Here is a 22,202-nt window from a genome sequence, read left to right on the forward strand (position 1 = left end):
ATTTGAGGCATCCCCCGGCTTCTCTTTGGATGCTGAGTTTGTCTCCCATTTCCTCAGTCCTGAGGAAATCCCTTTACTATGGCAATAGAAACCTGAGACCATGGCAATATTGTCCTGAAGAGAAGTGATTTCCAGCTGGCAAGGTACGGCCAGGTTGGCTTGTCACACCGAATCGGGCAGTTTGCTTTGCTTTTGATCTGGGCACTTTATTCCAGTCGCCCTCAGTTCGTGTTTGAGTTGCAAACAAAAAAAAAATGGGATTGATGGAAACAACTTGATGAGAAACAACATTTAAATTCATCCAAAACATCCCCATGGATGGCTTGGTCTGGCAGGAGCCGGTGCCCCAGAGGGGACTCACAAGCCAGCGTTGCCCACTGCAAGTGGGGTTGCAAATTTGGGGCGGTTTCCTTGGATTTTAGTGATGGGAGAGGGTCAGGACTCAGATGTCAGGCTCGTAGCCCTGTCAAGGCCAAGTGTTTCTAACCAAGGGGTTTGGTATGGGCAGCCAGTGGCCAAAGTTGTTCCTCCAAAGGGATCTTTGCTCTTTCGTTGCAGAAGGCATCAAATATCCCATCCTGGAGATGCAGATTCAGCCTGTGCTGCTTTATCATCCAAAGCACAGGGGGCAAAATTCCCGAAAGCTTTTGAAGGACCTGAGTGCTCAAATCCCATTGATGCAGGCTCTGATCCCTTAAAGCGCTGAGCTCTCCCTCTCCACACCCAGCAGCTCCACTGGGAACAGCCAAATCCCTCCGTGTTCCCAAGTTTCTCATGGACCTGCTGCAGTGATTTTTTTTTTTGGGGGGGTGTGCATGTTTCCCTGCCTCCCCGTTGAGTCTTTAAGGCCAGAAACGAGGTGGGACTGAAGGCTTGGACTGCAAAACGAAAGCTCGCCTTGCAGGCAGAAAGGCTGTGAGGAAGAGCAGAGGGGTCGGGGTGGGCACCATCACACTACGTCACACGTAGAAACATCGAGCAGTTAGTAAAATGACATGGTATTATTTACAAGTCTTGCTACTCTCCTGAAAGAGGGGAGGAAAATCACCTTCTGCCTTCAGGAAAGAGCTTCTGGCTGAATCCAGAGGTGAAGGGTGAGTCCATCAGCGCAGACGTACCCAGCACCAGCTCACCTCGCCGTCCTTCCTCTGCAAAAACCTCGTGATGCTCCAGGCCAGCGAGATGCCAAAGCTGTAGCTGAGCTGGGGACATCCCCCAGGAGCAGGGCAGCAGCTCGTGGCAGGGACGGGGCACTCGCCCTCCCAGCAGCTCCTCTCCAGTATCGCACAGGAGTGAGCTGGGTGCTGGGCAGGGAGCTGATATGCCAAGAAAATGCAGTTATAGCTCTGGAGACACGGAGGCGGTGAGTGATGTCCCCTCCCCGGGGCTGTGGTGGGGTCCTGGCAGAGGGAGGTGCTGGGGCCACCCCAGGAGGAGGCAGTCAGTGCCCCGAGGGTGGGCAGCACCCACTGCATGCCCAGACGGAGGCCAAGGGCCCGCAGAGGAGTGGGCACTTTTTCAGCCCTTTAGTCATCCCATGTGCCCCCATGGAGCTCCAGCGCTGGGGAGATGGTGGCACCCAGGTGTCTGGTCCTCAGTGTCCGGGTGGTCCCGGTCCCGGACAGAGGCGAAGGGCCCACAGAGGAGCGGGCAGGGGTGTTTCTGAGCCCCCCCTTCACAGCGCTGGAGCAGAAGGAGCCCTTACAAGCAGGGGGTGGGGATCGCCAGCCCCGCCGGGTCTGCGGGCGAGCAGGGACAATGCGATGGCATCAGGGTAGCTTCACTCCCAGGTTGGTGCAGCGCAGGGATGCCAGGGCTGGTGCTGGGGGAAGGATGAGCAGAGCCCTTTCGTCGTGTCCCCGCTGCGGGGAGGCACTTTTTCAGCCCTTTAGTCATCCCATGTGCCCCCATGGAGCTCCAGCGCTGGGGAGATGGTGGCACCCAGGTGTCTGGTCCTCAATGTTGGGGTGGTCCCAGCTGCTCCCCGCTGAGCCCAAACGCTGGCAGCCCTGTGGGGTGCGCGTGGGGGCTGCACACCCCCGAATTTCACAGTGTATCTTGGGCTGCTGGAAGCCACGTCCTTGCCCCCAGCCCACCCCCTTGGGTGCAGCCTGGCCGTGGGACCAGCCCCCTCCCCGCAGCTCCGGTTCTCCCCACGCCCAGCCCAGCCCTGCCCTTCGCCGGCGGTTTTGGGGGAAGCAGCTGGATTTCAGGGCATTGGAGGGGAGCAGGAGACAGGGGTGGGGTGGGCCGAGGAGGAAGAGCAGGAGGAAGAGGAGAACTAGAGCCCTGAGGAGGGAGGGAAAGGAGAAGGGGATGGAGGGGAGAGAGAAGAGGGCTGAGAGTGCAGCGCTCATCCCTGCATCCATCTGTCCAGCCTCACAGGGCTGCAGAGGATGCTCTGGCATCAGTCGGGCTCTGGGTGTTGAGAGGGGCGAGTCCCGCACCCATCCCGCTGCCGGGGAGAGGCGGCGTTAGGAGGGGGCGATACCGAAAGCAGGAGCTCAGTGCGTACAGGAGTGTAAATTGGGGGAGCCCGGGGAGCCCCCGCTCCCTTCCCACCCTCCCCTCTGGGGCTCTCGGTGCCGGGGAGGGGAGAGGCGAGGGGGCGAAGGGTGCCGGGGACCTCGCGGGGCCACCCCGGGCCACCCTTCAGACGGGGGAGGTGGCGGTGGACTCGCTGTACAAGCTCTCGGCGATGTCCCCGCGCTGGATCTTGCGCAGGGCGGCGAGCAGGGCGTCGAGGGTGGCCGTCTCCTTGGAGGACCAGTCAGCCAGGAGAGCCCGGGCGGGCGATTCCTCCCGCGTGAAGGAGTCTATGAGATCCTCTTTGTAGCCCAGCTCCCCGGCCAGCTGCCTCCATGTCTCCTCTGCCGAGCTGCCCAGCAGCTTCTCCACCTCCTCCTGCTTGCTGGGCGGCAGGTTGGTGTAGAGGTTCCCGTCTCCCTTGGGCACTGGGAAGGACGAAGCAGCGTTAAGCCCATCCCTGGCGTGCCCTTGCCCATCCCTGGCGTGCCCTTGCCCATCCCTGGCGTGCCCTTGCCCACCCCGGGGTGCCCTTGCCCACCCCGGGGTGCCCTTGCCCACCCCGGGGTGCCCTTGCCAACCCCGCAGCACCCGGTTCGCCCTACCTGGCCCCTGGGTGCCCTGGCTGGGCGGCTGCTGGTCGTGCAGGCTCTGGCTGTCCACCGAGATGCCGCTGTCACTGTGCAGCTTCTCCCCCTCCGGCGAAGGCGTCTGGTTCACGGGGCGGTTGTTGGCCCCTTGCTTGTTCTGTTTGCAGTTGTTCCACCTGCAGGGAGAGGTGACAGCCAGCGGTGACATCCCCCAGGCTGGCACCACCTTTCTTGCTTTGTCCCCCTTTTCTTGTGACCGCTTTTCCCAGGGAGAAATGTTTCTCCTGCAGCCTCTGGCTCAACCTCTCCAGCACGGCGGCCGGATCGGTGCCGAGCAGGTATCAAGCTCCCGAGCTGCGCGAGGGACCAGGGCAGGGCTCCCTTCTGCGTGGACCTGCTCCAAAAACAGACCCTCTTGCAGGGGTCCTGGGGCTGCCTGTGGGTCCCCCCCCACCCTGGGGGTGCCTCCAGCCCCGGGGAGCCGCCGAGCCGGCCCTGGCGTGCCCGGGGCCAGGTGCAAACCCAGCGCATCAGGGATGAGCTGCTGAGCGTGATCGGCTCCGACGGGCGCCCACGGCGTGCCAGAACGAGCAGGGGCCGGGCGGGGGGGGTGTGTGTGCAGTGAGGGCTCCCCACCCTGCTCCCATCTCCCTCTTTCACCCTTAACCACCTGATTTCTCATGCGTTTTTGGAAACTGAGCTCCTACCCACCTGCCCTGATCGCCTTCCCTCCCTTGTTGGTGACAGCTCCAGCTGCGGGACCTCAGAGGAGGGGACACAGCCTGTTTCCCCCTACCCAAATCCTCTGCCACGACCCCACGGCGCTGCCTTGGTCCCCCACCTTTTGAAAGCGATGTAGGCCACCAGCCCCACCACCACAGCCGCCAGGATGGAGCAGTAGACAGGGATGAGGTTGTCGGCGGTGCCGCGGCTCACAACGGGCTGCGAGCTGCCCATGATGGTGGTGGCAGTGTCTGCCAGGGTGCTGGGCATCACTTCAGTGTTGAAGGGGTCCCTGGTGATGGGCTCGGGGCTGTCGGAGCCCACCAGAGATGGGGTGTGTGTTGTCCAGCGAGGGTGGAGGTCTGCCAGGCAGGAGGGGAAAAGAAAGGACAGTAATTAGCCACGCAGCCGGCCATGGCTTGTGATGGGCTGTGGCAAGGGAATTGGTGAAGGGACAATGATCTCTGCAGGGATCTTCTTCCAAAGGCTGTGGGGCTTGAGGTGACCTTATTGCAGCCTACAACTACCTGAAGGGAGGTTGTAGCGCAGTGGGAGTCGGCCTCTTCTCCCAGACAACTAGTGATAGGACAAGAGGACACAGCCTCAAGCATCACCAGGGGAGGGTCAGGTTGGACATCAGGAAGCATTTCTTCTCAGCAAGGGTCATTAGACATTGGAAGGGGCTGCCCAGGGAGGTGGTGGAGTCACCATCTCTGGAGGTGTTTAAGAAAAGACTGGACATGGCACTTAGTGCCCTGGTCTAGTTGCCATGGTGGTGTCAGGGCAATGGTTGGACTCGATCCCAGAGGGCTCTTCCAACCTCACTGATTCTGGGATTCTGTGAGGAGGCACCAGCTCTGCCCCATCCCCTTGTCCCCAGGCTTGTCCTTGCAAACCACTTCGTCCCCTGGCCCCAGACAGCACCCGTGTACGGCCTCCCCGCTGCCTCCGCAGCTCGCATGGAGCCGGGCTCATCTCCTGCCAGCAGCCCCGGAGCCTGCTGCCACGCACCCCACAGCCCGGCCCCGTCTGGGGGGGACCCCGTTCCCATTCCTGCCGCACCCAGGCGTGTCCCACGGAGCGAGCGGATCCGTCTTGTCTTGCCCTGGGAGAACGCTCTCACCCACGGTGCCCCGTCCCCTCCCCGGGTGCCGGCTCCCTCCCAAACCCCCGCACCCCTCCGCAGGGGCTCACCCTGGGGGGCTGTGCCACGTCCATCAGCACAGTGAGGACGGAGCGGGTGCCATGGGGGGGGTGGTGTCTCGCCCTGCCAGCCCTCCCGCCCGCGGCCCCCCCCGACCCCGCTGCCCTTTCAGAGCGGCGTTTCGGGGGCCGTTTCCGACGGGGCCCCGCTGCTGGCTAACAAAGCTGCCCCTGTGCTCCTTGACTTCTGGCTCCATTTACTCGACCCTTTCAAGCGCCGTCCCCCCGTGCTGTGAATCAGCGGCAGCCGGGACAAAGCTCTTTTCTCCTCGGCCGCGCTCGGGGCAGGGAACCACGCTGCTGCCGCTGCCAAGGGGCAGCCGGGGTGTCCCCAGCCCGGGGCAGCCCTGGGGGTGCGGGCTGGCAGGGTGGGGGGCTGCTGCTGGTGAATGATGCTCTCCCCCTTCCCCTGGGCACCGAACCCTCCTGGGCTGCGGGGCCGGCTCTTAAGGGCAGTTAATTCCCAACAGAAACCCATCGGCTGCCAAGTTCTCTCTGGATGAAGACTCAGGCAGCAGCAAACAGACTTTTTGATAGTGCTTGTAGTGACAGGACAAGGGGTAACAGTTTTAAACTAAAGGAGGGTGGATTCAGGCTAGATATAAGGAAGAAATTTTTTATATGATGAGGGTGGTGAGATACTGGCACAGGTTGCCCAGAGAGGTGGTAGATGCCCCATCCCTGGATCAAGGTCAGCTTGAACGGGGCTCTGAGCAACCTAATCTGGTTTAGGATGTCCCTGCTCATGGCAGGGGGGTTGGACTGGGTGGCCTTTAAAGTTCCCTTCCAACCTAAACCATTCTATGGTTCTACAAACTCCTTATCAATGTCTACAACTACCTGAAAGGAGGGTGTAGCAAGGTGGGAGTTGGTCTCTTCTCCCAGGTAACAAGTGATAGGACAAGAGGAAACAGCCTCAAGTTGTGCCAGGGGAGGTTTAGATTGGAGATCAGGGAAAATGTCTTCCCCGAAAGGGTTGTCAAGCACTGGAACAGGCTGCCCAGAGCAGTGGTGGAGTCACCATCCCTGGAGGGATTTAAAAGCCTTGGAGATGTGGTGCTGAGGGCCATGGGTTAGTGGTGGGCTTGGCAGTGCTGGGTTAACAGTTGGACTCGATGGTCTTAAAGGTCCTTTCCAACCAAGACGATTCTGTGCCTCTAGGCATGGCATTGGAGGCTGGTGAACCTCTCGGCTCCACTTGTTGTTCCTGGACACCAGAAGCCCCCTGCCAGAGTGCCTGAACCTGCAGCAGTGGCCTGCTGGGAGCTCGGCCAGGGAAGCCCCTGGGAAGAGTTGGGCAGAACCTGGACCCTTGGGCTCAAAGCACATGCTGCCTTGGTAGGAAGCTGCACGCTGCAATGCCCGAGGGCTGGGGGTCTCAACTGGACACCCAGCTCCTCTCCTGCGAGCCCAGGGACATGCCCCTGCCTCCCCATTGCTGTGGTGCAAAGGGAAACTGAGGCAGGGAGCACTACAGGAGCCCCAGCGAACCCAGCTCTCCCCGGCAAAGGCGGCGTTACCTCTGCATTCGGCGTCCGAGGTGGCCGTGCACTCCTTCACCATCACCTCGTTCTCCTCGCAGGTGGTGCAGGGCAGGCAGGGGTCCACGAAGTTGGCTTCGTTGGAGAAGGTGCCCTCGGGACACTCCTCGCAGACCGTGTCCTGCGAGTCCTGGCAGGGGAACATGAGGCCGAAGCCCACCTCGCACACCCGGCACTCCTTGCAGCTCCCGCTCGCCTCGTCCTGGTAGTAGCCGTAGGCGCAGCGGCACACGGCGTCGTCCGACTCCACGCAGGGCGCGGACATGCTCTGCAGCCCCACGCACTGCGTGCAGGGCTTGCAGGGCTCCGTGGCGCTCACCGTGTCCGAGTAGGTGACACCTGGCAGGGGACAGAGGGAGACGTGAGCAGGGTCCCAGCACGGCGTCCCCATCCCCATGGCCACTCTGCTCCCCAGCGCTGGCTTCATCCCATCACCAAGTGGTGCCAGACCGGGGAGATGGGCTCGTGCAGCGGCTGCTGGCTGCGACCATCTCCCCTTTCACCATTTTCCCCCTTCTCCAGGCCAGAGGAAGAACTGTCCCCCCCATCCCACAGCTCCCCACCACCACCCAGCGTCCCCCAGCCCACAGGCTCCACGTCCCATTAACAGCTACATCCTTCCTGCAGCAGTTCCCAGCTCCGTGGGGATCCAGCCCTTGAGCTCCCACAGCCCAGGCAGGGCTGGGTGCTGCCCTCAACGTGCCCAGCCCAGCACTTGGTGCCCGTGTGTCCCCGGGCGAGCATCCCTGCCCTGGCTGGAGCATCCCTGCCCCAGCCAAAGCATCCCTGCCCTGGTCAGAGTATCCCTGCCCTGGCCGGAGCACCATCCCCATTTTCAACCTCCAAATGGTCCCCACGAGCATCCTCCAGCCATCGCTGCTCCCCAGCATCCCAAACACTCTCTCCTCCACATCCTACCCAGGGGGTCCCTTGGGGCATCGCCACCCTCTGCCCCCCTCCTCGGCCACGTGTCCCCGACGTGGGGCGTGATGCGAACAGGAGGTTACAACACTAATCGCTGCCTCTCCTCTGACCCCGGGGCTTCTTGCTCTCCGGTTTCATCCCACCGGACTGACTCTGACTTCCCGCAGCCCGGCAAGCTGCCCCCGCGCCCCCTCCCCGCTCCCAAAGGTGTTTGAAGATATTTTTAGCCTGGGAAGAGGGGGCAGCTCCCGTCCTGGAGGGCACAGCTGCTGTGCCTCATCGCCTGCCTCCCGTCCAGCCCCATCTCCCCTCGTCTGAAACATCAGGGCAAAGTCCAGCCTCCCCGATGGAGAAGGTGTCAGGGACATGAAGTGCAATCCCTCTGCTAGCCCTGCTCCTCGGGAGGGCAACCCAGCCACGTGCCAACCTTTAATTACCTGCCTGTCTCCTGAGGAATCATCGAATTGTTAAGGTTGGGAAAGACCTAAAAGATCATCAAGTCCAACCATTGACCCAATGCCGCCACGCCCGCTAAACCATGTCCTGAAGCGCCACATCTAGATGTTTTTTGAACGCCTCCAGGGATGGTGACTCCACCACCTCCCTGGGCAGCCTGTTCCGATGCCTAATGACTCTTTCAGTGAAGAAATTCTTGGATGACCACGGGAGACAGCAATTCCCACCCTCAGTGGCCTCCAGCCGCCCTGGGTGGCCAAGGAGGGACCGAGCCCTGGGCAGGCTCAGGGCAGAGCTGTTCTGGTGCTTAATTTTTGGCTGTTTTCATGACAGAGGAGAAGGAAGAGCCCTGAGCCCCTGGTGATGGGCAGGGTTAGAGGGACGGAGGTGCCATCCCAGCCTTGGTGGCTGCAGCGATCCCCGAGCAGCAACAGCTGTGACATTGCCACCTCCCGTGCCTGTGTCCTGGTGTCCTGCTCCTCTCTCGGGGCCAGCCCTGGGAGCTGCAGGACCCCAGGGATGACCCCGCTCCGCACCGCTGGCCCCGAGCCCCTGCCCCGCTGCCCGGCCGAGCGAGCGGAGCCGGAGCAGCGCGGGGCCGGCCGCTGGCGTGCGCAGCTCCCATTAACCTGGGCTCATCCTTTGCATTATTCTGAATTATTGATAGGAGCCATTAGAGCGGGGAAGTGGCCAGGAAAGGCGGACGGCTGAGTGGGCACATTTTCAGTGGCAGCGAGGTATCTGAGCTGAGCAATTACAGCTGAGATTCACCCAGGGCCCCCGCCCACAGCGATGGAGGCTGGCGAGGGGGATAAATAAATCATGAGGCAGCAATCAGGGGTGGCTGGCAAAGGGATGGGGGAAGGAAAATGATAATAAAAAAAAAAGCAAGTGGCCATTTGGGCTAATGTGGGGGCTGTTTCCCCCGGCCCCTCTGGCTTTGGCAGGGCTGGGGCTTTGGTTGTAACAAATTATTTGCAAAACAATTTGGCTGGTGAATCGGGAAGACATCCAAGGCGAGAGCTCGGAGGCAGCCCGGGGTGGAGGTGGGGATGCCGGCGGCCCAGGGCCGTGCCCGCATTCCTCCCCGCCGGCTCACGCTTGGCAGGCAGCGTGGGGCTGCCTGCACCTGCCCAGCACCCACGGCACCCGGAGCCCAGCACCAAAAGGACCCTCTCCCCATCCCAGCAAGGGCTGACGATGGGGTTTGTGGGTCTCCTTCTCCCCCCAGCCCGAAATCCCGCTGCAAGCTTAAAGAAGACCTGGGGGAACATTTGCCCCCTTGCAGCACCCATGGTCACCCCGTGGTTGCCCCCACCCAGCAGCTCCAGCTGACGAGCTTCTGGGGATTAGTCCATGTGCCACTAATGAGTGAAAAACCACAGCTGGAGCAGGACTAGGGGTATAAAGCAGGAGGTTTTGGAGGGTTTTGCCTTGCTTGTGGCTCCCCAGCTTGTCTGCTGGTTTGGGGCACTGAGGGGAGTGGGTTGCCCCCACCTTGGTTCTGCTTCTTATGGCAGCTGCCTGATCCTGCCCTGGGGTGTGCATCACGCTGCTGGGTGAGTGAGTGGGGTCTCACAGAGCAAATGATACCCCCAAGAAAGGGGTGATGGGGCTGGGAGCTTCTGGGCTGGGTGGCAGGTGAAGGGCTGTGGGGGAAACTGAGGCACAGAGAGTGGGGGCTGGAGGGCAGGAGCACCATCAGCAGCAAAGCCAAGCAAGGCACAAAGTGCTGCCCTGGGGCTTCGCTCTCAGCCTGGGTGAGATGCTGGGAGGCTCTGGGGCTGCAGTGCTTCCTCCTGGCTCCTCTCACCCCCGCAGGGCTGGAGGAAGGAGCCAGACCCTTTTGTCCTGATGCTTTCCAGCTCAGCAACTCACCCAACAGAGCTGCTGCCTGATGATAACCCCCCTGCAAGGAGGCAAACACCTGGCCTGGGGGAGCGTGGGGCTGGGCAGGAGGAGCTGGGACACAAACCAGGGCAGTGGCCCTTGCACCCCAGCTGACACACGGGCTGCCAGCACTGCACCCGGGGCACGGTCCTGCTCTTTCTGTAACCTCCACATCCCACGTCCTCCAGGGAGGGTGGAAATTCCCTTTATCCCCCCAGTTCCAGGAAAGCAATCAGGGACACAAGCCATTTGCCAGCCTGGATGTGCAGGAGGTGATGGGTCACTGGCTCACCCGAGCATCCCCGGGACCACAGAGCAACCCTGGGGCTTTCCAGCCCTGTGCACCCTGGGGCTGGAGCCCCCAGGTTCCCTGCAGGGAGGGCTCGTGGGGACAGATGGCACTGTGGGTGCCCTGGCTGAGAGGGTAAGCGCCCTTCATCGATCCTGCAGGAAAGCAGAGGTATTTTTAGCGCTGACACTGCTCCGTCCCCTGCTCCGTGCTGGCGCTGCTTATACCACGTCTTCCTCCAGACTTTGCCTCCTCTTTGCTCCCCCCAAGCCATGCTCTGTCCCTTCCTCCTCTCAGATCACATCCCGCAGCACTCTGGGCTTGGCTGGCACAGTTTTTCCCTACAAATACTTGTCCTCAGGCCTTCAAAGGTTTTTGCAGCAGTAAAATTGAAGGGGCAGATTGCTTATGCCTATCATGGTATTGTTTAAACTGTACTAGTTGGCCCATTTCATCTGTAAGCATTTAAGCAGGTCTCCAGCACACATCTCTGACCGACATTTATGAAGCATTTGACATAGGCAACGTGCCTGGAGCTGGCCGGGAGAAAACTGTTCCCCCCTCTCTTGGGGGAAGAGGGGAACAGTTTCATTTGCTGCTGTCAAATGCTGCTACGTCGTTTGCTTCTCCCCCTCTCAAACTTGCTTTTATTTTGCAGCCGTTACAAGGTTTTAAAAGGGAAAAAAAATACAGGTGGCTCATGTGGAGACGTCCTTGTGGCTGGATCAGAGATGGACACACAGTCAGTGTGGGGAGGGGGATTTTTTTGGAGGCAAACGGTGGCCAGGAAGCCATCAGAAGGGGAATGGGGCTGGAAGGGGGGTCTGTGAAGGTGCCTGGAGCCAACGGGTCCCAAAGCAGGGAGAGCTGCTGCATCCATGGCTGGGATTTGCAGGGCTGATGCTCTGGGGAGATGCTGGCAGTGACCCTGGTGTGGGCGCGGAGATGGGTGGCCTGGGAAGGCTGCGTGTGGGGTGGAGCTGATCTGGGCAAGGGCTGTGCCTGGGACCGTGGGGCTGCGCATGGGAAGATTGAAGCAAACAGCCCAAATCGTGCCCAGGCAACACTGCCAGGAGGGAAAGAGGATGCACACGGGGAGCCTCGAGTGCCTGCTAACGCTCACGGTCCCTGAACCCCCCCCATACCCCGTGCCAGCCCCTCTGGGGTGCTCCACGGAGGGGAGCGGGTACTCACTGTCCAGGCAGGGCTCGCAGACGGTCTGGTTGACCCCGCAGGGCTGCACCACCCCCTCTCCCAGGTTGCAGGCTTTGCAGCACTCCCCGCTCGTCGTGTACATCTTGGTGAAGCACTTGTCCTTGGAGCCCCAGGCGGGTCCCTGGGAGAGAAAACGGAGGTGGGAGGTGACCCTTGTTATGGGACCATCCCTGCAAGGGCAGGTGGATGTGTAGGGTCCTGCTCTAGGGTGGACATCCCATGTCAGGGCTGAAGGGGCTCACATTAAATACAGGTCTTGGGAGAAATGATTTTCCAATGGAAAACTCGCTCACAGGAAAGCCCCTGCTGAGACCTAGAGCTGGAGGGAGGTCAGGAAAGCCTGTGTCTCCACAGTCCAGGCTCGTGGGTATTTTCGGGGGGGATGTGGGCTTTTCCGCAGGGTTACAGCACTGTTTGCTCTTGTCTCTCACCCCAGCCATCTCCTCTAAGGCTGCTTTACCATCCTGAAGGGTTCAGCCCTTCCCAGCCTGGGGGAAGGCAGGGCATTGCCTACAGGCTGGTGGCAGGGAGACCTGCTGGCCCCAACGCCGGGTTTGGAGAGCGGCGGCGGCAGCTCCGCATGCAGGGATCAGAAATCATCCCCCACAATGGACATGGAGACTTTGAAGGGAGCACCAAGAGCTTCAGCAACGTTAACATCTAATGGAAGTAAGTGTCTCTGCTTATAAAACCTGTCGTCACATGTGGAAGCAATAAACGTGCCACGAGCGGTGGGGTCGGAGCCACCCTGCACACGCACTCTGCAGCCTGGGGAGTGGGTGCGTTTGCAGGGCGGCTGCTCCCCAAAACCCCTCTCCTCCCGGGCCATGGGGTGCAGGAAGCCTCCTTGCCTGGGTGCTGGGCTGCCGAGATGCTCGGGGTGAGCAGAGCTCTGCCAAGGCTCCTTTCACTCCCTCCCAGGCGTGCTCCAAGGCTGGACCATCCCTTTGCCATCCAACTAAGTCTGATTTTCGGGGAAGAAACTCGGCTAAGGCTCGGAGGAGCTCCCCCTCCCCGTGCATCTGGATGCCTCGTCAGCCAGTTGGCCGCCTCCTCGCACAATGCGGCGTTATGAACTCGCTGTGCAGCATCCGGCAGCATCCGGCCCGGCTGAGACAATGCAGCGCCAATTATAGGCATCTGAATGACAAAGTGCTCCAATTACCCTGCGCTGGAAAGCGTGTGCTCTGCTCTCCTCCTTGGTGCTGCTTCGCCAGCCCAGGCTGGCAGCCCGCTCCAAGACTCTGGGCCCCAGCTGGGCAGGCAGGAGGGCTTGGGTTGGGGGGGGGGTGGGCTTCCCAGCACCCCCAAATGACAGCTGGGAAATGGGTCTGGGGGTGAGGAAGGGGCTCATGGCTGCGTGCGTCTCCTGGGGGCCTGATCCGGCTCGCGGGGCTTTGTGGCAAACGCGGCTGGAGCTCGCCCCGCTGCTCCATCCCCTGCAGCCCTGACCTGCAGGTTTGTCCCCCTCCCATCTCCCCGTGGCTGGGGGAGCAGGAGCCGTGAGTGGGGCTGGGGGAGCAGCCGAGCATCCCTGGTTATAAATAGCGCTGGGAAGGCTGGGGCAGCACAGCTGGGGCCGGCGGCAGCCAGCTCTCCCACGCCGCAGGCAGCTGTGAGCGGCTCCGTGCGCCCGTGGGGATGGGACCCGGCTGCGCCGCTTCCTCCGTGTGACACTTGGACCCCCAGCAGCTGACCCCAGAGACCCCCTCTGGCCACATATCCCTTCCCCATACAGCTGCCAGGAGCAGCCAATGCCTCCCCCCCTGCCACCTTCCCCCCTCTGTCCTCCTAAATGCCGTAGAAAATGCAACTTCCAGTCCCAGGTGCTGCATCCCCCCTGCATTTCCCTTTCAGTTCTGCATCTTGAGCACTGAAACCCCCATAAAGATTAACACACAGGACGGGCACATGGTCTGCATTAACCCGCTGCAATGTGCATGTTATTAACGCAACTCCTGTTGACAAAGCCGCAGGTATTAACACCATAAAGCATTTTGACAGCTGGACCGAGGAGGGGGGGCACGGAGGGAGGGGGCGAGCAACACCTCTGTAAGCTTTTAATTGCTTTCTGAGGGGTGTCAGTGGGTTTTTGTGTCCTAGCAGATGCCGCCGGTCGAGGAGCCGGCCTCGGAGGGAGCGATGTGAAGCGGGAGTTCAGCACCATGAGCTCCGGAGCCCTGGCACGGAAAATCCCTTCGCACCGGCGTGGGGAAGGGAGGGGATGCTACAGCTGGAGAGGAGCCCAGCGGCAAGCCTGGATCCGAACCGCCCGCGAGCCTGACAGACGGGCTCCGCGTTTCTTGGCGAAGCAGCGTGTCTAGGAAAGGCCAAACCCCTGGCTCCGAGCAGTCCCCAAACTTTGGGCAGCGGAGGAAGCCACGTCTGAGGTCTGCGGGTCCGGCCAGCCCTTGGCACACAGGACTGGGAGGGCTTTGCCTCCTCCCGTGTGCAGCCACTGGCCGAGCAGTGCAGGTAAAGAGCAACGAACACGGGGTGCCGGGGCTTGGGGTGGCCCCGGGGCTGCGGCCACAGCTGTGGGTGCACATCTGGACGTGCCTGGGTGAGGGCTCATGGAGCTGCCGGGCTCCCCCCATACACACCCCCCAGCCCCCCGGCTCGGCAGGTGTAATCCCGGGGGGGCAAATCCAGCCCCAAGGCAGCGGGTGCCCCGGCTGGGCTCAGCCCTGACCCAGGGAGGCGGTTGCGGGGATTCGGGGGACACCGAAGCCTGGCCCTGCTGCAGCAGGCGGGGGGCTGCCCGAGGTGGGTAATTCCCTGGGGTGAAATCCTTTGAATCCGTAGGGCTGGGACAGCTTTTGCCTTTCCTGCCACCCACGAGCATCCCTGGGGAGCTTGGCCAGCCGGGTCCCATGCCCGGTACCGTGCATTTACGGGGAAAGGAGACTCTCCATGCTGGAGCTGCAAATGCTGCTCTCCTCCTCAGCCTCTGCACGAAACCCCTAAAGCACCGGCTTTAATATCCTGCCCGAGTGGTGTCCTGCTGCCTAACGAAACCTCTGGGACCCCCCTCAAATCCTCCCCCAACAAAAGCCCTGTTTCTGCCCCAGCTGGTGGGTCCATCCCCATGTGCCCACCCAGCTGCTCTGCCCCAGGGGTTCCCTCTCTCCCGGCCCCCCGTGCCCCGAAGTTTTGTCTCCGGCACATGCCGAGGCTGTGCCCGTCCCCGGGGCTTGTGTCAGGGGGAAGAGGGTCTTGTCCTTCGTTCTGGGCAGAGAGTTTGGAGCTGGGAAGGTCTAAGGGAGACTTTGGGGCAGTGGGATGGCAGGAGATGGGGGCACAGGGGTGTGGGTGGGTTCTACCCCCTCCTCGCCTCCTGACTGAGGGCTCTGTCGTCCTTTATTCCTGGGTGAAAGGGATGGCAGAGCTCGGTGCGGCGGGATCAGAGGGGCTGCACAAGCCATCCCTGGGGGTCGCCTGTCACCACCCCCCTCCCTCTGCACCCACAGGGGCTCTGCCTGGCACCCCCGGGCCCCCCGCCCTCCTCCCCCCACTCCAGCCCGGTGCCTCCGGGCCCCTCCAGCCCCGCACTGCAGGGACCCCCGCCTCTGCCGGCCCCGTAACCCCGGCACCTCCCGCCCCGCACCCTCGGGGCTCTGCGCCCCGGTCCGTGGGGGACCCTCCGTGTCTGCCAGCCTCGGACCCCCGGGACCCTCCCAATACCCCTGTGCGGTGCCTCTGGGACTCTCCACCCCGGGACCCTCCATCCCACCCCCGCCCGGTGCCTCGGGGACCCCCCGCCCCGCACTCACCGCCGGCAGCAGGAGCAGCAGCAGCGGCAGGAGCCCGGCCATGGTGCGCGGGGGCGGCGGGGCCGGGGACCCCCCTGCGAGCCGGTGCGCGGCCGGGCTGCCCTCCCTCTGCCGCCCGCCGCCCCGGCGGCAGCCAGAAAAGGGCTGCAAGTCCCTCCTCCTCCTCCTCCTCCTCCTCCTCTCCGCCCCCGGAGCATCACGGCGAGCGGCCGAGCCAGCACCCTCCTCCGCCGGCACACAAAGCCCGGACCCCCCCAGCCCCCCACCGCCCTCTCACCAAGCGCTTTCGGGGTGCGCTTGGTCTCCATCCAGCCCTCTCCACCCCCTCAATTATTCACACCCATCCATCTGGCTCCATGCACCCTCCTCTGCTGTCCATCCATCTGTCCATCCATCCATCTGTCTATCCTTCTATCCATCCATCCTTCTGTCCATCCATCTTTCCATCTCTCTCCATCCCCTCAAATGCCCACGTCCATCTGTCCCTGCACGCTTCGCTCCAGCCCTCTGCCTGTCACCATCATTTGTTAATGATAGGGCAGCCCCCACGAGAGGCTCCAGGCAGGTCAGTGGCCATGGCTGGGTTGGGGTGACCAGACCTCTTCTGGCTGCATGGGACAAGGGACAACATCCCACGGGTGCCTGGATTGGTGACACCCCCAGGACCCAGACCCCAAGGTCTGTCACAGCCATCTGGGTGACACGGAGGAGCCCCCAGCGGGGAGCACACAGGTGATGCTGCGGTGGCTGAAGCTCCTCTTTGTGAACCCATCCTTGGGTTTACAAAAAACCTCCCATATTGATGTCCTTTGGTGCCTAAAATCTCCCTGCTCCCCACGTGCTGCTCTCCTCTGCCTCAGGGCATACAGCTTCTCACAGGATCTCTCTGCCTGGCGTCCTGCCCAGCCCAGACCCCACGGTGACGGAGGTTGGAAATGTCATGGCCTTTCCCTCATCCTGGCGAGGTCCATGCCTTGGTGTGTCAGCACCAGAAACGCTCTTTGTGGGGCTCACCAGAACAATGAGGTGGGTTTTCTGGTGGCATTGGTGAGGGCGGGGAGCTGGAAACGGCCCAGACACGCTGTCACTGGCCCCTGGGGCAGCTGCTGCGGCCGGGATGGAGGAGAGACGCCTTCCCTCTCCGACTGCCCGCTGCACAGTGGATCTGGCCTCGTGTCCTGCCAACGCCAGGAATTTCCTCGTGCCTCCGGGCTCTGCAGATCTTTTGGGGTTCCCTGTAGTGATGCTCGGTCCAGGCTTTCCATTTGAGCCCCTCAGCTCCTGATGGCAGCTCCTCCCTTGGGTCACATCTTCCCCCCAGCTCAGCTGGATTTCCTCTCGAAAAGGGAATTATCGACCTCCCGAGGCGCACGAGGTCGGCTGCTCCCGGCCGGCTCGCGCTGCTCTGCCGGGCAGGGCTCTAAGGGAAGTCCCTCGATCGCAGCTTTGCCTTTCAACGAGACGAAACCGAAGCCAAAGCTGCCGTTTATTCTCTGGCACGGAGACGCGGGAACACATGTGCGAACCACATGGCGCTGGGTTTGCCGGCCAGAAAGCCATGCCGGGGCCAGGTGGGGCCGTGGGGCGCGGGATGCCCACCCGCGGGTCGCGTGGGCAGGGAGGGGAGCGCTAAGCCAAGCGTCCCGCTCTCTTTTTAACACACCGATGGCTGGAAACGGGGCAAAGCTGGCTGCAGACACACAGAATCACAGAATCAGTCAGGTTGGAAGAGCCCTCTGGGATCCTCGAGTCCAACCATTGCCCTGACACCACCATGGCAACTAGACCAGGGCACTAAGTGCCATGTCCAGTCTTCTCTTAAACCCCTCCAGAGATGGTGACGCCACCACCTCCCTGGGCAGCCCCTTCCAATGTCTAATAACCCTTTCTGAGAAGAAATGCTTCCTAATGTCCAACCTGACCCTCCCCTGGCGCAGCTTGAGTCTGTGTCCTCTCCCGCAATTAATTTGCCTTTGCCGTTCTGCCACAGCCAGTGGCAAACCCCGCTGCTTTCCTTGGCCCCTTCGAGACATCCCTCCACCCCACAGGGGTTTTTTCCCCTCTCCCACCGCAGGATGCACTTGCTGAGGACACAGGGCTTGGGGCAAGCGGTCCCCAAGCCTCCCTCCCTGCCACCCCCCTGAGCACGGGTGCTGCACAACAGCCAGATGCCACCACGGGAGTCACCCCAGGAAAAACCCCATACCGGGGACGCAAAGCCGAGCCCGGCAGACGGCCGCTCAGCTGGGCTGCATCTGCACGAGGCTGGGCCGGCAGCCAGCGAAGGTAAGTGGAAACTTCTGCTCCCATCCGAACCCTCCGCGGCTCCTTTGGTGAAGGGACTCGCTGGCGCTTTTCATTAAAACCCCACATGCTTTATTTTTTTTCCCCCCCTGCCCCAAAAAGGTTGTGTCCCTTTCCTGGCTCCATGAGATGACAAAGAGCCTCTTAAAAGTCTCCTGTCACCTCTCGGAATTAAAACCAGAGGCTCCAGGGTTTTTTTTTGCTGGGGGAGCATCCTTTTAGCTGCTGGGGGAAGATGACACTCTCTGCAACCCCGAAGGTCACCCCAAAGCTACATTTACCCGCAATTGGCTCTGTGTGCCAGAGTGTGGCTGGTCACACTCCTGGGGTGGCTCGTGGCCATTGAGGGGGGGACAAAATTGGGTCTTGGCGATGCTGCCGGTCCCGCTGTGCCACGGCAGGATGATGCCACAGAGACTGGTGCGGTGTTGGCTGTGGGCAAGTTGGGGAGCGCTTTGGCTGTAAGCTGCCCATTTGGGATAAGAAAAAGGGCTTTTGGTTTTCTTGTTGTCTCCCGACCTCCCTTCAGGCTGGGGGGGTCACGCCTGGGGGGGTTTCCTCGCCGGAGGGGCAGCGTGGGGGTCCCGGCTGCTTGGTTGCATCACTGCCAGGGAGAGAGACAGCCGTGCGCCGGCGTGCCTCCTCCTTCCCTAAAAGTGAAGGTTTAATTAGCAAAACCCTAATTACACCTTGGTGAAATATTTGATGAAGCCCCTCTCAAGGGCAGAGCACACAGCATGCTTGGAGCAACCGTCTCCCTCCCCTGTTATCTTTCTTCAGGCTCACCCAGGTCTTCCCCCAGCGGCTGCCAAAGGCCAGAGGTGTCCGAGTAAGCCCAGACCGTGATTTCCCCCCTCTCCTCCACCCACCAGAGCCCTCAGAAACAGCACAAGTTAAACACTCGCTGCGAGCTCCTGCCTTCAAACTTTTTATTGATTTTACTAAAAAGCACAGGTAATTACTTTCCCGACAAAGACAGTAACGCAGTAATGGTAAGTTATAAATAACAATGAATAAATAATACACATTAGGAAAATATCATCCTGGCTGTTCACGGCCAGGGCCGAGAGCATAATAAAGGGCTGCGAGGAAAAGCCCCTGGGGGAGCGAAAGGGCCCCTGTGACCCTAAGGGAGTGGAACATCTCCCTTATGAGGAGAGGCTGAGGGAGCTGGGTCTCTTTAGCTTAGAGAAGAGGAGACTGAGGGGTGACCTCATTAATGTTTATAAATATGTAAAGGGCAAGTGTCAAGAGGATGGAGCCAGGCTCTTCTCAGTGACATCCCTTGACAGGACAAGGGGCAATGGGTGCAAGCTGGAGCACAGGAGGTTCCACTTAAATTTGAGGAAAAACTTCTTTACGGTGAGGGTGACTGAACACTGGCACAGGCTGCCCAGAGAGGTTGTGGAGTCTCCTTCTCTGGAGACATTCAAAACCCGCCTGGATGCGTTCCTGTGTGATATGGTCTAGGTAATCCTGCCCCGGCAGGGGGATTGGACTAGATGATCTTTCGAGGTCCCTTCCAATCCCTAACATTCTGTGATTCTGTGATTCTGTGACCCTGGGCTGGGATGGTTTTCGGAGCAGGTGATGGGTCCTGGTGCGTGGCAAAGCCCAGCTGCTCTGGGAGAAGGTGAGGGGGACCCTGCGCTGCCCATGTTGTGCTGGGAAAAGTCCCTTTGGAGGGGGAAAGGGAGGAGATTTGGGGTGGAAATGGGGCTCTGGGGTTACGTGCTGCGATGTGGGGTTATCGCTGCTGACTTCAGCGAGGGGCTTCGCTTCGGGAGCTGTCGGAGCTTTCCTCGGTGGACGGTCTCTGAGGAATTCATGGCAATAAGGTACATTTTAGAAAAGTCATTATATCATTATATTTTTTTCAATGAAAAAAGGGAAAAAGTGGAGAAGAAATAATTTTGTTTGAGCTCTGCAGGCCAGCTTTGCTGAGAAGTTTGCACCTTGGGCCACTTGGCAGGAGCCAAGCCCACGTCTAGAGAGCAGGAAGCTGAGGGCTCCCCCAGTCCTTGGGCTCCTGGTTCTCCCTGCGATCGATGGGATTTTAGGTGCTTAAAAGCTTTTAAGGATGGAGGCCAAGGTCAGCTCTCGTGCAGCAGGCGCACGGGCGAGCTCTTTGCTCCCACCAGCTGCTCGGAGCCTCTGCCAGCCCCGAAACCACCCATTTGTTCTCCGTGGCGGAGGGATGGGGAGATCAGCTCCATCTCGAACCGCAATTTAAAAACTGCCCAGCATCTTCCCCGGCTGAAGCGTAGTAAAAGCCGGGCGGCTCCGGGCTCGTACGCCCATGGCAGAGTTTTACCATTCAGGGGAAAACTGCTCTCTTGATTTAGAGAGCCGGGGAGGGGCCGCTGCTGATACCTCCCCCTTTTCCCTTACTCGAGCCTTGTGCCCGCTCATCCTTCCTGCGCGGTGCTTCGGATGCAGCCTGCGAAAAACAGGGAGAGCTCTAAAAAGTCAGCGTCGGTGCTCTGCGGGGAGTGATGCCCGTGGGGGATCCTGGACCACGGCATCCCACCCGGGAGGGTCAGACATCGCCCTCCCGGCTCGGGGTGGGAGATGACGCTGGGCCAGGATCAAACCACAGGAGGGTCCCTGGGAGGGACGCAGCCCCCCGGGGTCAGTGATGCTGGGGCAGGAGGATCAGGGAAGGATGATCCTCAGCACTGGGGATGGGCATGGCAGTGGGGTGGACTGAAGGGCTCAGGGACATGTGGGGCACGTGGCCGGGTGCTGTGTGACTGGGGCTACAGGGCCACCCCGGTGCTGTTCGGGGGCTCCTGAGCTGAGATTCCCCTCGGGTCTTGGCCCCCAGGTACCCTCAAGGTGTGGATGTGGCCCGAAATCGCTGCTGGGCACCTACCTGGGGGAAGGCTCAAAGCATCCCAAAAGCTCAGCTGCGGGGTGGGAAGGATCCAGCATTCCCCAAACTCACAAAAACCCTGATTACCATTGGTATCACAGTGTCCCTGTCTGGTTTTGGTTACGCTCCTTGATTTCCACGCCTGTAATTTCTCCTAATGCCTCTCTCCATCCTCCCCTCCCTGTTTGACTTGCTGATCCCCAGCCTGACGGCTCCCAGCCTCCCTCCCTTCCCTTTTTTCTTTCTTTAACTGTCTTTCCAGCATGATCCATCACCCTGACTGCAGCAGGGGGGATTCATGGCAGCGGCCGAGATGAATCTCTGGGTCCTTATAAGGACCGAAGGAATCTCCGGCGAGCGGAGACCACGATGGCCGGGAAACTCAATCCCTCCTCGGGATGGAGCCACGGCAAAATCCTGAGACAGTAAAAATAGACCGTGGTTTCCATCCCTGAGAAAGAAGCAAGATTTTGTGCAATTTAAAATAACACTGGCAGGGCCAGGCAGCGGGGAGAAAAATCACTCCTCGTGGCACGTATAATAAAGGACATAAATATGTCCGCGGCAGCAACATTATCAATATTTTTCTGCTTAAGGTATTGATTGATTCCACATGCCAGAGGCAGGGCTGGCTTTCTTCTCACCAGCCCGGCTTTTGGGAACTGATTGATTCAGTTTTGTTGCTGATGGATCAAGAATTCTGCTGTTAGGAGGAAACGAATGTCAAATCTGTCGTGGCGTTGATAAGGACGGAGCAAGGCAGGAGGTGCAGGCTGCAGCGGGACTGGGGGGGTATTTTTTTTTTCCTTGACTCATAGCTGGGCTTTTTGCTGGTTTAATTTTTATTTTGGAAGTGGACATTTATTTTAATTGCTTCAATGCTTAGTTGTAGAATAGGATAAGGATAGGGACAGGATAGGATAGGGATAGGATGGGATAGATTAGAATAGAATATTTGTTGGAAGGGACCTACAACAACCATCTAGTCCAACTGTAGGATTCTTTTCCAACTGTTTTTCAGAGCGTGTGTAGCCCAGACAAGATCCAGTGGGGTTTTTTGCCTTCCTCTTCCCTTCTCCCAGCATCTGGCCCCCACCAAGCTGGGATGAGATTAGTGGTTGTGCTAGAAATGTCACCTGCTAGCTCTGCCGTGCCTCAGTTTCCCCATTGTGAAGCAGGGAAGCTGGTCCTTGCCTCTCTCACCAATATCTGGAAAGAGAAGCTGTTTATTTGCCAAGTGCTCAGAGAGACCAGGGCTCTATTTATTAACTGGGGAAACTGGAAATGTCTGTTGGCAGACGAGGGTGTTTTCTGTTCTGCTGGTCCCAGGGCTGTTTCCAGGCTCTGTATGGGCGCTCCGGCAGGCTGTTGTGAGGACAGGGACATCCAGCCACCCAGTGCAGCCCTGGGAGGTCGCTCAGCTTTGCTGGAGCTGGGCAACAAGCCGCAGGGCACCCACATCCCTCCCCAGTCAAGCTTCCGAAAACCCAGAGGGCATCTTGGCAGCAGAGCTCTGTCCCTGCTCCTGCCTGTCAGGAAACAGCCGAGGCTCCCATCTAGGGATGAGATTCCCCTCTTTGCTCCCCAAAAACCTTTGCTGCCATATTCCCCCACGCCTTGGCCACCATCCCGCTGTGGCCACCTGCCCCTTTGCACCAGCCGCTTCCCGCGGCTTGGCCCCGTCCCGTCCCTCTTCCGACAGCAAGATCCATCACCGCTGCCCATCGCTCCCCCCGGGGCACCGGCCCGAAAGGTTGTGGGTCTTAAATCACCTTCATTTCCCCCTTCCAGGCATTTCTGGCAGCGAGCGAAGCGGGGGGTGGCTGCTTCAGGGCAGGGGCTGGGGAGGGGAGTCCGAGCCCCTTCCTGGAGCGTGACGAGGTTTCCGTGAGG

At 60.4% G+C, this 22,202-nt stretch overlaps 1 protein-coding gene across 1 annotated transcript; it reads right to left on the bottom strand.

Annotated features, from left to right (window-relative positions):
- Window positions 1–2,174: 2,174 nt before the first annotated feature.
- On the bottom strand, window positions 2,175–15,225 carry NGFR (nerve growth factor receptor). Its single transcript, XM_068418820.1, has 6 exons — window positions 15,131–15,225; window positions 11,337–11,478; window positions 6,563–6,922; window positions 3,958–4,201; window positions 3,132–3,292; window positions 2,175–2,954 (listed from the first exon to the last, which is right to left on the bottom strand). The coding sequence occupies exons 1-6, from the start codon at window positions 15,170–15,172 to the stop codon at window positions 2,653–2,655; spliced, it is 1,251 nt and encodes a 416-aa protein (XP_068274921.1). The 5' UTR covers window positions 15,173–15,225; the 3' UTR covers window positions 2,175–2,652.
- Between the last annotated feature and the right edge of the window lie 6,977 nt (window positions 15,226–22,202).

This window comes from Nyctibius grandis, chromosome 26, assembly GCF_013368605.1.
Source record: "Nyctibius grandis isolate bNycGra1 chromosome 26, bNycGra1.pri, whole genome shotgun sequence".
Classification (NCBI taxonomy): domain Eukaryota; kingdom Metazoa; phylum Chordata; class Aves; order Nyctibiiformes; family Nyctibiidae; genus Nyctibius; species Nyctibius grandis.